Source organism: Tenrec ecaudatus, chromosome 2 (assembly GCF_050624435.1).
Source record: "Tenrec ecaudatus isolate mTenEca1 chromosome 2, mTenEca1.hap1, whole genome shotgun sequence".
NCBI lineage: Eukaryota > Metazoa > Chordata > Mammalia > Afrosoricida > Tenrecidae > Tenrec > Tenrec ecaudatus.
The window spans coordinates 171,587,890-171,604,116 of NC_134531.1; the positions used below are offsets into that span (position 1 = coordinate 171,587,890).

The 16,227-nt window shown below is 43.6% G+C and overlaps 1 protein-coding gene across 3 annotated transcripts in view; it reads left to right on the forward strand.

Moving 5' to 3' along the window:
• The first annotated feature begins 1,926 nt into the window (after nt 1-1,926).
• The window catches only part of TTC1 (tetratricopeptide repeat domain 1), a 35,541-nt gene continuing 21,240 nt past the window's right edge, over nt 1,927-16,227 (forward strand). The window contains exons 1-2 of one of the 3 annotated variants that reach the window (XM_075541913.1): nt 1,927-1,981; nt 3,039-3,405. In XM_075541913.1, the coding sequence (XP_075398028.1) occupies nt 3,073-3,405 (333 nt within the window). In that variant the 5' untranslated portion in view covers nt 1,927-1,981; nt 3,039-3,072. Of the gene's footprint in view, nt 2,054-3,038; nt 3,406-16,227 lie in introns of all 3 variants that reach the window. The other 2 variants (XM_075541914.1, XM_075541912.1) reach the window with 2 other exon arrangements.

The following is a 16,227-nucleotide window of genomic DNA, read 5'->3' on the forward strand; positions in this document are numbered from 1 at the left end:
TTCGTTGGACACCCACTAAGCCAGGGGTCCCACCCAAAGTCCAATGACCCCCATTTCCACCCTTTGTCATAGCTTGATTTACACGTAAATGTTTCTTTACTGTTTGTTACCCTTCCTGGACTAGACCCTTCCAGTTATTGTTGCAGTGGGTCCTGTAAATTAAGGGACGCTCTCTAATGCTCTGCTGACATGACTGGTTACCTGTCTTGAAGGGTGGGCATTATATTTCAATTCTGTATTCCTAGCAGTCTATAAAGGAGCCCTGGTGGCATAGTGGATTATGCTGCTCACCAAAAGGTCAGCAGTTTGAAACCACCAGGCACCCCAAGTGAAAAAGATGAGGATTTCTGCTTCCGTGGAGATTTCCAGCCTGAGACACCGCAGAGGCCATTCTACTCTATCCTCTAAAATTCACTGCCATCAAGTCCATGCTAACTCATGGGGACCCTATAGGACAGGACAGGACAACTCTGCATGTGACCCTATAGACCACAGGGGCGCTGTGAGTCAAGAGTGACTCAATGGCAGTGAGTAGGGGTTTGGGTTTGGGGAGCAGTGTATAGGACAAAGAGGAAGACCCTCCGACAAGATGAATTGACACAGTGGCTGCAACAATGAGCTCAGATACAAAGACAATTGTGAGGCTGGTGCAGGTGTTTCATTCTGTGGTGTCATGTGCGTATGGCAGGTTTTTTGTGCCTTCCTCCAACCCTGACGCCACATTCTTCTTCATATAGTTTAGCTCCTTGGATTTTTTTGTTCAGCATACAGATTGAACATGGTGAAAGGGTACAACCCTGATGCCTATCTTGCCTGATTCTAAACCAAGTGGCGTCTCCTTCTTCCGTCTGAATGCCCACTCATCTTGTAGAGGTTCTGCCAGGAGCACAATAGAGTGTTCTAGAATTCCCATTCTTCACAATGCTATCCATACTGTGTTTGATCCACACAGCTGAGTGCCTTTGCCTCATCAATAAACAAACAACCTCCTCGGGTTCCTGCAGCTGTAAATCTGCACGGGAGTAGAAAGCTGTATGTTTTTATAGGAGTGGAGCTGGCCAGGGATGAGGGTGGTAATAACCCACGTTCAAGCATACTCTGGCTAAGGGCAGAGCTTTGAAAAGTGCTGGTCAGTGATTAGGTAGAACTCACTGGAGGCTGAATCTATGTGGAGAATTAAAACGGATTGAATGTGCGCCCTGTAAACTGTAGCTTTCGCAAACCCAGTGCTCAGTTGAAGCTCTAATATAATCCGGAGAAGAGTCCTATTGTGCAAATATCTTTACAGGAGCTGGATTGCCCGTCTCCTGTAGTCACGTGACGCATCAGTTGTGACGACACTTCACTGTGCATTTATGATAGAATGAATATAAAAATGGAAAAATTTAAAAATAAACAAGGGACCCAAGGCATCCTGAGAATAACTAGAAGGGAAACTTTTGGACCATGTTTCTGCGTCGGGTTTCCTCTACCTGAGAGAGGTCGGAGCGGAAAAGGCGAAGAGGCTACCTTAGGGACAGGTTTTCACTTTTCTTTTTTCTCTCTCCGTGCTTTGACAAAGGAACCCTGGCGGCCCAGCGGTTACGCGTTGGGCTGCGAGCGGCAAGGTCGGCCGTTCGAAAGCACCGGCCGCTCTGCGGGAGAAAGGCGGGCCTTTCGGGTCCCGTCCACGGCCACGGCCTCGGAGCTCCCAGGACAGTCCTGCCTGGCGGCCACGATGGCCGCGCGTCCGCACACTCGATGGCCGCGAGGCGCGTTTGCAGCCGAGCGTGTGCCTCTTGGAGAAACCCCGAGCCGGCAGGAGCCACCTCCGCGGCTCATAATGCAGGTCGTGCCGTGACGTCACACAAGGCGACCCGCTCCTCCGGGGCGGGGGTTCTACTACACTTCCCAGAATGCCTCAGTAAGACTACGCCATTGGCCAGCGCCGGCGGAAATGCACGCCCCCGGGCGGAAGGAAGAGGATTCGGAGTCTGGGAAGGTGAGCCTCGCCTGGCGGGTGAGTGGGCTCCTGGGTCTGCAGCTAGCTGGCCAGGGACTCGGCCCGAAGACGGTAGGTCGTGAGGCTCGGGGTGGCACCTCCCCAGACCTCGGGGTCTGGACTGCCGCCTCCTTCTGATGGAGTCGGGAGCAGGAAGGAGCAAGATACAGTAGCGGAAGAACGTCTCCGCGCGATCTTGCTGTTTCAGTGTGTCTTGGGACGCTCTACTGCTAATTTCTGCTCTTGTCGCAGCGCGAGCGTCATGGGTGATGTGGTTGCGACCGGCGGGGTGGGGATGGTACGGCTCATGGACTGACTCAGCTTTTAGAGCAATAATTCTCAACAGTCTGTCCATTACAATCATTTGAGAAGCTTTGGGGGGTGGGGGGGATCATATGCCGTGGACGCACACGAGACCAGTTCATTCAGCATCTCCGTGGTACATTGAGTCTGGTTTATGTATTTCCTGAAACATGCCAAGTGTTTCGTTATCCGAGAGCCACAATCTCATACTGACCGTCTCGAAAATCTTGTTAAAACTACGACGCCAGAGCTTCTCTTCTGCCAGTAACCTCGCCGGACTCTACATACATTTAGTTAATTTGGGCAAGTACTCGATTTTGAGCTCCAGCAGAGAAAAAAGTTCATAGTTCTTAATGACGACGGAGTTATTCATACGAAATTAAGCGTAAAGCTATTTCATTTCTTTCTTGCCAATGTTTTAACATGTGCTATTCTTTTCCTGCCCCATAAGGAGTGAAATTTGAAAATCAGTCTTGCTTCTTGCTTGTAAGCTTGAGGTGCTGTAAATTTGTGATGCTAAATTTGCTCAGGAAATGCATGCAAGTTAAAATGGTGTTTGGCATTATTTATGGGATTATAATACTTCCCTCCCTCCCAGGTATTGAACTGCAATGGCATGGTACTAGGCTATGTTTGAGGTCTTCGCGCAGATTGTAATCACAAAAGATTTGTTTAGATGTAACCTGTAGTGAAAAAAATAATTTTTTAAAGATTGTTTTTGTTGTGTATAAATAGCATGTTGTCTTCTTTCCAGAACTTCAGCTTCACCTCCCCCCACTGAATCCAGCATGGGGGAGAAATCCGAGAATTGTAGGGCCCCAGCAGATCTAATGAATGACTTAACGGTTACAGATCCCCATGAATCCGAATGTGTTAGCCCTCCCATTTCTCATCTGAAAGATGGGCATTCCCAGAGCACAGTGTCCCCGGATGTGCCTGCCCAGGCCCCGGAGGAGCCGGGAGAAGAGGAGTGCTTTCATGATTGCAGCGACTCTTTTGACAAGGGGGACCCAGGAATGGATAAGGTGGAAGGCAAGTCCGATGGTGATAGGAATTCCTCCGAACTAGATGAAGAATACTTGCTGGAACTGGAAAAGGACGTGTCTGAGGAAGAGAAACAGGTAAGGTGCTTCTTTAGTAGGTGTACTGTTGCTCCACTGCTTTTTCAAGTGAATAAATGGGGTGGGGTGGGGAATAAATAAATAAAATAAAGAATAAATGGAGTGGGTGGGGGATTAATAAAATAATAAAGAATAAGTGGTTTTAAGCCATCATAGAGAACATAATCTTATGGGGAAAGGTAACTTACCCCATTGGGCCCTTATTACTTTACTAATGATGGATCTAGGATCGATGAGTAGCATGGCAGGGAAACTGAGTCTGTCTACTTGCCCCAAAAAATTAGCTTTAGCTTTTAGTATTTCTGGTACGGCCTTATCTGTTTGGCTGCTGAAAGGCCTGGAATGAACTTTTTATTTGTTTTTTTAAATCATTTTATTGGGAGCTCGTACAATTCTTATCACAATCCCGACATACATCCATTGTGTTGCGCACATATGTACATTTGTTGCCATCATTATTCTCAAAACATTTGCCTTCTACTTGAGCCCTTAATATCGGCAAAACTCTTGTTTACAGAGGACAGTAACAGATCTATGTCACTTATAGTAGATGTCATTCTAGCATTCTCTGGGGCCAGAACTGGGTGTGAAGTGGCGATCATTTCTTGGTCATCTACAAGTGTTAGCCTTTGAATTTAAAACTTTCATTGTTTTCACGTAATCCTCAGTACTCCTGTGAGACCTGTTACTGTCATTCTTCTCTATAAAGAAACAAAGTGAACAGTGGTAAAGTGACTAATAAATGGCATAACTAACTCTCAGCCCAAATCTTCTTGCTTCCAAAGCCAAAGTGTAATGCAAAATGTAAGATGAGAAACAACTGTCTTCTTACAAAGTAGCTATAGGAACAAAATGTCCACTCTTGCTTTTTGGGGGGGGCCTCTGGGCCACATCTTTAACTGGGCAATCCTCCCTTTTTGGAGACAAATACACCTTGATGTCTTCATCATTTTCCTTCTGATCTCAGGAGCAGAGCTGGATCATAGTCATACAGTACCTGGAACTTGTAGCCTTAGAACTGTGACGTTTGTCGTTGCAGAGCTTGCTCATGGACAGGGTAGAGATTGGGAACGGCTGCATGAGCTCTTCAGCTTTAAACTGCATCAAAGAGGAAGGGAAGGAGAAGGGGAGAGACAAGTTCATAAATTGCCCAGAAAATTTAATTAAGAACAAATTAAGGACAAATTATTTTCCAGAAATTGTTTCAGTTATCCTATCAGTGGTTTAGGCTTTTTAACAAATCGTGATTAGATGTTAAAATGTCGGCAATGCTTTTCTGATGCCTCAGTGTATTTTGCCCTGATCAATGTGTTTTCTACGGTGACTTCTTGAGTGAGTCTGTTCAAAGTGTGACATACTTTATTTCCTACCCCCAGTTTAGTAAAACTGAGTCCTCGTGGCATAGTAAGGTGTGCATTGGTCTGCTTTCTGCAAGCTCAGTGTTTAGAAACCACCAGCCACTCTGCAGGAGAAAGATGAGGCTTTCTGCTCCCCTCAAGATTTACAGTCTGGGAAACCTGTGGATGGAGGTCAGATGCTCACAGGCATCTCCCCTGAGGGCCTGTGAGTTGCCAGACTGCAGTGGACCCCACTCCCTGCTGTTAAAGACAATGGATGCCTGCAGTCATCTATTTGGTTCCAGCAGGTGGGGTTTGCACCCTACTGATAATGGTTCCTATGGAGATCTAGGGAATAGGTCAAAGTTAAGCTGCCATCCCAAACCTAGGATCCGCCCATCTTGTCACATGTATATCCCCAATCCCTCTTCTTCCTATCATAGCACAACCCCTTCCTGGGACATATGTCCTCACCTGTAATTAGGGGGCTTGCCTGTCCCCAGAGAAGATAAAAAACCTGTGCTAGCATTAAAGATACCTCTCTCTCTCTCCCTCCATGTGGACCAACCATCGATTGGGGCAGAGGTGAGCATGCTACCATGAATTGTGTCTGACTCCATTTATTTCAATACTTCTATATCTCATGCTCTCTATAACTTTACTATGATCTTCTTATCGCTGTACAATTGCGCCTACTGGACCCGTAATGAATGTGTTAGGGGCTGGCTTCCCCTGACAGGGAAACCCACAGAGGCAGTTACTATGACATTGCTATAAGTCAGAATTGACTGGCAAAACAGACCAGGAAGTTGCATATGCATATTTTTAAGACAAATACTGTTATTGTGTATAAATCTAATATAATCAAAAGACTGCAGAGCCTTATTCATTTTTTTCTCCTTTATGAAATTCAGACATAATATACATATAATAAACAGCAAGTTCTAGTATATCCAGTTCAATGAGTTTTGGCAAATATATACAATTGGTAGAAAGATGGAGTTAAAGGTTAATGGGATTTCGAAAGTTGAAAAGTTGGTGATCTGAAATACGAACCCCACCTGTTTCACAGTAAAAAATTATTTAAAGACAAAAATATAATGGCATTTTCCCCATGAACTGTTTGTACCTCATATACCCCATAGAGATACAGAGTATTGCCCCCATGCCAGAAACTCCGAATGCCCTTTCCCAGGCCTCCCTTCTCCCCCACCCTCACCAGACATGGAACCAGTTCTCATTACTGTAGGGAGGGTTTCCTGTTCCAGAATTTCATATACATATCCTCATTCAATTTTAAAATGTAAACATTCTATTGTTTCACATTTTGCATGTCAATCTAAATGATCTCACAACTTAATTTGAAATGTTGTAAGACTATCTCATAGCAATAACATACTATAGTAATTGCCTCCTAATTTTTTTTTTCTCTTTTCTTCTTTTACATTTTATTAGGGACTCCAACAACTCTTACCACAATCCATACATATACATACATCAATTGTATATAGCACATCCATACATTCCCTGCCCCAATCATTCTCAAGGCATTTGCTCTCCACTTAAGCCCCTTGCATCAGGTCCTCTTTTTTTTCCCCCCCTCCCTCCCCTTTCCCCCCTCCCTCATATGCCCTTGGTAATTTATACCTCGTTATTTTGTCATATCTTGCCCTATTCGGGGTCTCCCTTCCCCCCTTCTCTGCTGTCCCTCTCCCAGGGAAGAGGTCACATGTGGCTCCTTGTAATCAGTTCCCCCTTTCCAACCCACTCACCCTCCACTCTCCCAGCATCGTCCCTCACGCCCTTGGTCCTGAAGGTATCATCCACCCTGGATTCCCTGTACCTCCAACCCTCATATGTACCAGTGTACAGCCTCTGTCCTATCCAGCCCTGCAAGGTAGAATTCGGATCATGGTAGTTGGGGGGAGGAAGCATCCAGGATCTGGGGGAAAGCTGTGTTCTTCATCGATACTACCTCACACCCTAACTAACCCATCTCCTCTCCTAAGCCCCTCTATGAGGGGATCTCCATTGGCCGACACTTGGGCCTTGGGTCTCCACTCTGCACTTCCCCCTTCATTTAATATAATATATATATACACATACATATATACATATACACATACATACACACACTTATATCTTTTTTTTTTTTGCATGATGCCTTATATCTGGTCCCTTGGGCACCTCGTGATCACACTGGCCGGTGTGCTTCTTCCATGTGGGCTTATTTGTTTCTGAGCGAGATGGCCGCTTGTTCACCTTCAAGCCTTTAAGACCCCAGACACTATCTCTTTTGATAGCCGGGCACCATCAGCTTTCTTCACCACATTTGCTTGTGCACCCATTTGTCTTCAGCGATCCTATCATGGAGGTGTGCAGTCAATGATATGATTTTTTGTTCTTTGATGCCTGGTAACTGATCCCTTTGGGACCACTCGATCACACAGGCTGGTGTGTTCTTCCATGTGGACTTTGTTGCTTCTGAGCTAGATGGCCGCTTGTTTATCTTCAAGCCTTTAAGACCCCAGTCACTATCTCTTTTGATAGCCGGGCACCATCAGCTTTCTTCACCACATTTACTTGTTCACCCACTTTGGCTCCAGCCGTTGTGTCGGGAGAGTGAGCATCATAGAGTTCCAATTTAATAAAAGAAGGTATTCATGCATTGAGGGAATGTTTGAGTAGAGGCCCAAGGTCCTTCTGCCACCTTAATACTTGACCTATAAATATAGACACATAGATCTATTTCCCCATCCTCCTATATATATTTGCATGTACATGTCTTTGTCTAGACCTCCATGAATGCCCTTTGACTCCTAGCTCTTTCCTCCATCTCCCTTGACCTTCCTCCTGCCCTACTACCATGCTTCATCGCCACCTGGGCTAGAGTATACCTCTTCTCTAAGCAACCTTACCCTTGATCATTTCCCACCAGGCCTGCCACTCCCCCTTCTCTACCCTTTGGGGTCCCATGTTTTTCCCTTGTCCCTGGGTTTGTTAACACCACTTCCTTACCCCCCCCTACCCCCCACCCCAAGTCCCCCCGGAACTGTCGGTCCCGTGGTTTTTCATCCAGATAGTTCATCCAATTTGCCTCCTAATTTTGAAAGTCATTAGCCTACACACCTATTGGTACATGCTGCCTTTATCTGATTTTGGCATTGTATCTCAAAATAAAATTTCTTTCTCATTTATTAGACCAACAACTTGATCTGATATTGACAAAAGAAGGACATATGAATTTGTGAATAAAAAGCAAACTCACTGCCATCAAGTAGATGCCAGTGTCTCTCTCCCTGTCTGTCTCCCAGAGTGGCTGGTAGTTTTGAATTACTGATCTTGCAGTGAGCAGTTCAGTTTGAAACTGCTAAGCCAGCAGGCTTCTTATATAAATAGTATAGATTTAAGTAGTTAACATTTGTAAGGGGTGGATACAGTTGCCAAATCTGTATGGGAGCCCTTCTTTCAAGGAGGCGGTTGGTGGGACCTTCCTGGGGGATGAGAAGGTTCTTTGTGCTGTCCCGCACCACAGCCTCTAGTCGCAGCTAGCTGTGAGCACTGAACTGGCGACTATAACTGTTGATTAAATTTAAATACTGCAGGGGGTTAGTGAGTAATATATAGTAAGAGGGGACTTCCAAAAGTTTGTAGTAAAATGGAATTGAGAGATAATGAAATTTTTTCACAAACTTTTGAACAACTTTTTTATGGACAGTGAAGCTTTGAAAACAGAATTTGCTTTTAGCCCTTTATTTTAAGGAAATTACCTAAGAGACACGTGCATATGTATGCATAACACTTCATAATTTTGGAAAACTAGAAGTGCATTTGACTCTTGAACAGTAGGGGAATTAAGGCACCAAGCTCCCATACAATTAGAGATCTGTGTATAATTTACAATTGACCCTTCAACCCGTTGTCTTTTTAAGATGCCTAGAGATATGAACTGTACACACAGATGATTAGTACCACACGGTATTTTAAATGAATATCCATAACATTTACTCCCCAGAGAAGTGGGGCCTTGCCTGCTTCAACCCATATCGAACCAAAGAATCAACTGTACTACTACTATCAATCAGAAAGAACCCACTGTTTAAGAATCAACTGTGCTACTACTATCAGAAAGAACCCACTTTTTTAAAAAGTGCATACTTGTGCAGTAGTGTGTAACTCATTCATTAAAGAGGAAAGACATCCCAAGTTTACAGCCCTTAAACAACTTCCCAAGCTAGGAACTGAGCACCCACCTCCGGGATCGCTTTGCAGTCCCACAGCAGACCGTCTGTCCAGCAGTGGTCACACTAGTGAGGAAGGTAGGTGTATGAGGCTGAAAGGGCAGCATTTGCCCCCGAGCAGGGCTGGGAAGCAGGAACAGTACTGTTGCGTTCAGGGATGGCAGCGAATGTTGAGAAACAATGTGTATAAATTATTGGATGGAAACCAAATTTGCTCCATGGTGTGCAACCAAACCACAATTGGAAAAAAGAAAAAGTAAATCTTAGACACTAACATGTAAAGATGCCCAAAAGTTCAGAATTGCTTTTAAGTTAAAAACCTGTATGAAAATGTTTGTGCATAAAGGTTTGGACGGCTATACATCAAATTACAAGCAGTGATTAATCTTTGAGGGATGTGGTTATTGATTCTTTATATTTAATACTATTTTGTATTTTAAATGTATCTATTAAATTTATAATCAACAACAAAAACGTTATTCCATTTTGAGAATCTAAGTAAAATTTGATTCTTTACCCAAAAAAAGGTGGACATTCTATGAAAAGCAACAACAACAACATAAAATTGATGTTTGAGGATACAGGGGATTGCTCTCACAGGAGCTGTGTGTTATTAAATATTTTTGTTTGGGGAAAATTAGATAGCAGGCAAAGTCTTGTTTTTGCTGCCAACTTGACTTACCCTGTGGCTAAAAAGATCATTCACACTCCAGTGGATTCCAGTTCTTAGCAGCACTGTTAAATCCGGAGAAATGCAGAGGGAAGGCAGTTAAGGTTTGGTAAGAAGCAACAAAATCTCCCCACGAATGTACTGTGTACGTGTGTGTTTGTTATAGCAAAAACATAGTCATTGAAGTATACAAGCAATTAATATGCTACATATGCTTAATCACATTTATATTTTAAAGATGGCTACGATCAATTATGTAGGTCATTAAAGTGAATAGAAGTCAACTTCTCACTTTGGTTGTCCAAAAAAAGTAGTTTCTGACCAAACATCCCCTGCCTTCAAGTTGGTTCTGGCTCATAGCCAGGCTCCCTGACAGCGAGACCTGCCCTTAGAGGTTAATTGCATTGGTGAGTGGGTGCAGACAAGTTCTCTCTCAGCAGGGGCTTGAACTGATTTTGTGCTTGGCAAAAAGTCTGTGCCACCAGAGCTCCATCAAAGTAGTATATGGGGATGAGCTGTTTATATTTTGTACATAATGCTCCTTCTGAAAAAACTTGTGTAAGTTGCACCTGGTGTGACATGTGTTTGTGAGCTAGAAGCCCAGATTTTCTTTATGTACACGGAGACAGAGGAGTGAAACAGGATTTCTTACACCTCTCTCCAGAAGGTTGTTTTGATTTGTTTTTTTCTTAACTTTAAATTGTCAATTAGGTGAAGGTTTACTGAGCCAGATCACCCGTTTTATTGTAAATAGCTGTACTTGTTTTGTTTCAGCTTACCCACTGCCGTTCCCTCCCTGGGTGTTCTGTCATTCTCGGACTTCCTCCTTACCTGGTCTCCTGTGCCCATCTCTCTGAACCTTGGCCTGGGGTAAAGGCTGCTCTTTTGATCTTCTGCGAGTCAATTGGGCTAACAGGCAGGCTCAGTTCCACACTTGCAGGGTGACTGAGGGCAGTGGCTCAAGGGTTCTTTCTACCACTCTCTAGCCAGGAACTCTGCCTGGCCTATTTCATGGTTTGGAGTTCTGTTCCACATTTTTCTTTCACTGTGTTTTGGACCTTCTAGTGCAGCAGTTCTCACCCTGTGGGTTGCGACTCCTTTGGTGGGGGGGTCAAAAGACCCTTTCACAGGGGCACCCGATTCATAACAATAGCAAAATTACAGTTATGAAGTAGCAATGAAAATAATTTTATGGTTGGGGGAAACTGATCACATGATCTACATATGAACTTCCCCTCCCAGAGGGGAGGACAACAGAAAAGTGGGTGAAGGGAAACTTTGGTCATGAAACACTAATGATAATTTATAAATTATCAAGGGTTCATGAGGGTGGGAGGATGCAGGAGGGAGGGGGTGAGAATGAGCTGATAGCAAGGATTCCAGAAGAAGAATGTCTGAGAGTGATGATGCAGCAAATGTACAAATGTGCTCGACACATGGATGTCTGTGTCGATCGTGTTAAGAGCTGAGCTATGCGAGCCCCCAGTCAAATGGTTTACTTTAAAAACATGTGCTGATTCAGGGGTGGGGGTTGTAGGGTAGAGAGGACTACTTTAGATCGCTGGGTCAGAAACAGGATTTCAGCAGAGACCGGACGGTGAGGGAGAAGGAAACAGACGTGTAAGGCCTAGGGCAAAGGGGGCCGTTAGTACAAAGGATCTAAGGTGGGGTGTTCTTGGCCTGTTCAAGAAATGGAGGGAGGCCGGTGACTGCAGTATCGTGAGCAAGGGAGAGATACACAGAGGGGCAAGCATTCCATTATGGACCGCTTTCTACGCCATGAGAAGAAAATCAAAGCTCATTTCATGTACAATAAGAAACAGTGATAATTTTAAGCCAGGTAAGTGACCCTGATGACCTAGGGGTTTGGTATGGTTGCAACCCACCCGCCGCTCTGCTCGAGGAAGAAGAGGCTGCCTGCACCCTAACGAGGTGCAGCCTTGCGTGCGTTTTGGAGGTGACGCTGGTCAATCCGATGGCAGGGGTTGGGCTAGGAAGGTAGGATGATTGCCCAGCTGGATGGTGATGTCCTCTAGGAACATGGAGATGGGGGACTCTGACTGCCTCAAAACTTCCGTGACTTTGATTTTATCTTTAAGTGATTTTTTTTTAGGAAGCCAGAATGCAGATTTAATCATTTTAATAGACTTGCTCCCAGTTACCAATTGTTTGTACATGATACTCATTTACTGATAGATCGACTGGTTGATCCATTTAAGTAAGTCCTTGCTCTGTCCCGCTCTCCTTTTATAAGAATACTCTTGTTTCCAAAAAGTTAACTTCCCAATAATCCCCGCGGCCATCTAGTCAATCCCAACTCATCGTGACTATGGGCTTTCTGGGATGGTCGATCTTTTTGGCAAATCTTCACAGGAGCAGAAAGCTTCATCTTTAAGTTGGAGCAGCTGGTGGATTTGAACTGCTGGCTTGCAGTTAGCAGACCAACACTTACCTAACAATGGTATCTGATAAGCTCATGTGAAAATTAGAAAATCCTTTCCGATTTTGGTTTTTCCCTTTAGTTTCTGATGGCCATTCTTTTGAATTTCCGGTGGCATTTGTTGTTAAATTCTTAAATGTTGTAAGTATTGGCTTTAATGAACACCACTGACAAATAGTGTGAGATGAAAGCAAATCCTAGATTTAGGAACAGGAAGAAGTCTCTTATTCCTGGCCCTGAATCTAAATGAGAGTTTAGGAGTCTTTGCTGCGGGACCGTTGGAAGTTAATCATCTGTGTTCAGACTCTTTGCTGGTGGCAGAGGTGAGATGGCATTCTGCACCCCCACGTGTTTATTAAGGCAGTTCACTGGCCTAAGAATCGCAGGAGACATAGTAACTACACAGACCCCTTAGGAGAGTCTGGCTCCGCCGACCTGTGAGTTGGCAGCCAGGAACTGCCTGTCAGCGCCCCTTCCTCGGGTGAATTTGACATGGCTGCACCTGACCAGGGATACACAGAGCACATGGACCGAAACAGACTCCGAGTTCCTAGCTGGTTACTGACTGCTTCCCACATGAGAAGAACCGTTGACTGGTACGGAGGGTTCTTTTCCTCTCCTAAAAGAACCACTGCAGTGGGATTGAAGCAGTACCTACACCGGAAATTTGTTTCTCTTATATTGAATTTTGAGAAATCCAAGAATTTGCTTGTAGAGTTTCTGTGTGAAGAAACGGTACTGGTTTTAAGATTAATTCCTCCTAGATCAGCCCTCTTTCCTTATTAAGGATCGTGTTCTAACTATAGCTTATCCGATCCAGAGATAGATCCTCCCTGGGGGCTCTTTAGAGAACAACCTCTGCAAGTGACCTCTGTAAACGCAAGTGATGTCCGCTCTCAAAGAAGGCAGCAGGGAACGCTTTTGCTTCTGACTAAGGATGCTCTGCGGAATAACCTGAAGGCTGGTGTCTGAGTGTTTGCATCCCTAGTGCGGTTTCCTGTCCCTTGTGAGTAAGACCAAAGGAAAAGGTGGGTGGGGGGGGGGGGTGCCTTCGTTTTCCCACACTCCTGAAAGTATATGTATTCATTGTTTTGTTTTTGTTTTATATAAGCAAAGATTTACAAAGCAGATCATAGTGTTAGCAGATCAAGTGTGACTGATCTCAGGGTACAGTGTTTAAAGTTTAGGCCATTTTATTTTGTAGCAGTCACTTCACACAGCTGCAGGGGGAAGGAAATAGCTATTAATTCACATGGAAATCAACTTCCTTGTGCGGACTTGGTTCTCTTGCTTGTCTGTTAAAACATGCAACCACAGATAACTTAGGAAGATAATCAAGGGGGGGACTTCAGAAAGTTGGAGGTGGAAATGAAATTCGGTATCTTTTAAAAAATTATTATTCCTATTGAAATAAATAAAATTAAATCCTTCTGGTGTTCTAAACAAGTGAATTTATCCATGTAAACCTCCTAGCACTGTGCCTGGCACATTTGACATACTGTGTACACTCTCTGGAAATAGTCCATTCATCTATTATTTACTAAGTTTTTACTTCTCGGTGGGTACTGTGATCTATATTGTTGGGTATTTCAGCTCACTGACTGATAGAATCATATAGTCTTAGTTTCGGGGTTCTAATCCAGTATAGATACTCTTAGGTAATAGGATTATTATATTAGAAAATCCAAATTTACAAGATTACCGGTATATCCAAGTCATGGATACAGGAAAAGCCTTGGCTTGGCAGCAGTATTACATTATTTTGAAACCCTTTATTGTCTAGAAGACACTAGCTTCGATGCCTTTATTTACCCTTTTAATATTTAATTTCAGATCAATGAATGTTTTCCCTCCACAACGCGTAGTCCAGCTCAGGAGACACGTAACTGTACTTGTATTTGTAGATCAGGCAGTCCTCGTGATTCGCCCAGTACTTTAGCGCATACTGAATAGGGTGGAGTGGCCTCAGTGCCGTTCTGCTCCCCAGCACGCAGCGCAGCACCTGACACGCTGGTGCTCTGTAAATGTGCTGGCTGCCACGTCATCACCAAGGAGGCAGTGTAAGCCTTCCCTGGTGGCACTCTGAAAGGGAGAACATGATTGTCAGGTGGAAGGATCCATTTTAACTACTTAGACTACTGATTACATACTTTATAGAAAGGCTCCCAGTGGGTTGACCTGATTTTCTGTGTGGGTTTTTCTGTGATTTGGTTAAAGTTACTCGTTTTGGCACAGAAGTGGTGTGCCCCCTCGTGGGCACGTGGCCTTGTTAAATCTTATTACTGGCGATGTTGACTGACCATGAACACTGACTGTCACACTCTCCACTGTGAAATTACCAGCACCAAAACCCAACTCTTTGCCATTGAGTCCTACAATTATAATTAATAAAAGTCTTAAGAGATATTTTCACAGTTAACTTGGCTTGACTTTATCTCCCCGACCCCTTCAATGTAGCTATGTTATAAATTTGTAATACAATTTGTTACTGTTTTTGCTCCTTTTTGAGTTCCGTTTACATCATGGTTGCTTTGTTTGGGGTCATATGAAATGTGGTTTTCCTAGTTAGAATTCTACAGAAAGGTAGATGCGTCTTCATTCCTAATGCCTCCTGCCCGTGGTTCTCCTGTCCCACCCATCTCCTGTAGATAACCAATCGGTAGTTTCCGGTTTATCCATTTTTGCATTTCTTTTCCACAGAATTTATTTTTACGCTTTTGATTGTGAATTAGGTGAAGATTTATAGAGCCAATCATAGTTTTACATTCAGTTCATACAAGTCTGATTTAGCACATCATTGCAATCCCCTCAGTGTCCCTCCCCCTGTTCTTCCCTGCGTTTCCTGTTTCCATTTCTCTTTCCGACCTAAGCCTTCTGAACTAGGTCCTTGAGTAAATGCTGCGCTTTTGATCTTATTGCTTACGACCATGGAATGGTTGATTAATCTAACATGGAAATGAGTTCTAGTCCAGGCCTGAAGGGGATAGGCCATAGACTTATGGGGCATGCATATTGTATATCATCTTTTCTATATATATATATATATATATATATATATATATATATATATATATACAGACTAGATAATTACTGAGCAATATCATTAATATCACTATATCTACTATATATGTGTATAATATGGCATAATAGATACTGTATATACATAATATAGTATGACATACTGTGTATGTAGTATACATATATACTACATGTTTTAATTGAGCAATAGCACTAATATTACATGCAAGTGAAGTTTTGCTGGAGTTGCAGTAGGACATGAGCAGAGAAAGATAAGGCGATGTGCTCCTGTACAGACTTAAAGCCTTGCAAACCCTATCGAGGGTCACTAAGACTTAGCATTGACTCCACAGGCAGTGGATTTTGCAGAGAATGGAATTCCAGAAGACTTTGTTGTTTCCTCGAAGAACCAGTACATAGATCAAGAGGTGGTTGTCTTCAGGAAAGATTTCTGTAAATATTCAGTCAATCTTAAAAATGTTTGTCTTTAAGAGAATTATTCCTGGTGCCAGATAGCACAATCCTCTAGTTCTTTCATGCTTCATCCCCCCCACTACCTTACAAATCAGGCTAGACCAGAGCTTGTACACTAGTACAGATAAGAGCTCTTGACACACGGAATCCAGGACAAAGAAATTCCTCAGGAACAATCATGGGAGTAGTGATACCATGAGGGTAGGGGGAAAGTCGGGGGAGAAAGATTGCAATGATAGATGTATAACATACACACGCAGGGTGATGAACAACAGACGTGTGGGTGAAGGAAGACAGCAGGTGATGTAAAATATGAAAATAATTGATAATTTATGAAGTATTCATGGGGTTGGGAGAGAGGGAAAAAAAGAGCAGATACCAAGGACTCAAGGAGAAAGAAAATGTTTAAAAAGGATGATGGCAACATATGTACAAATGTGCTTCACACAGTGGATTATGGGTGGTTAGAAGAGCTGTAAGAGCCCCCAATAAAGTATATTTTTTAAAAGAAAATTGTTCCGTGATTAATGAAAAAGATGCTGAGCATCTCTATTTGTGAGGACATCTGCAGATTGAATCAGTCCATCTGCAGAACGAGCATCTGTGTTGCGAGGTTGGTGGACAGTGGCTTTAGTTTAGACA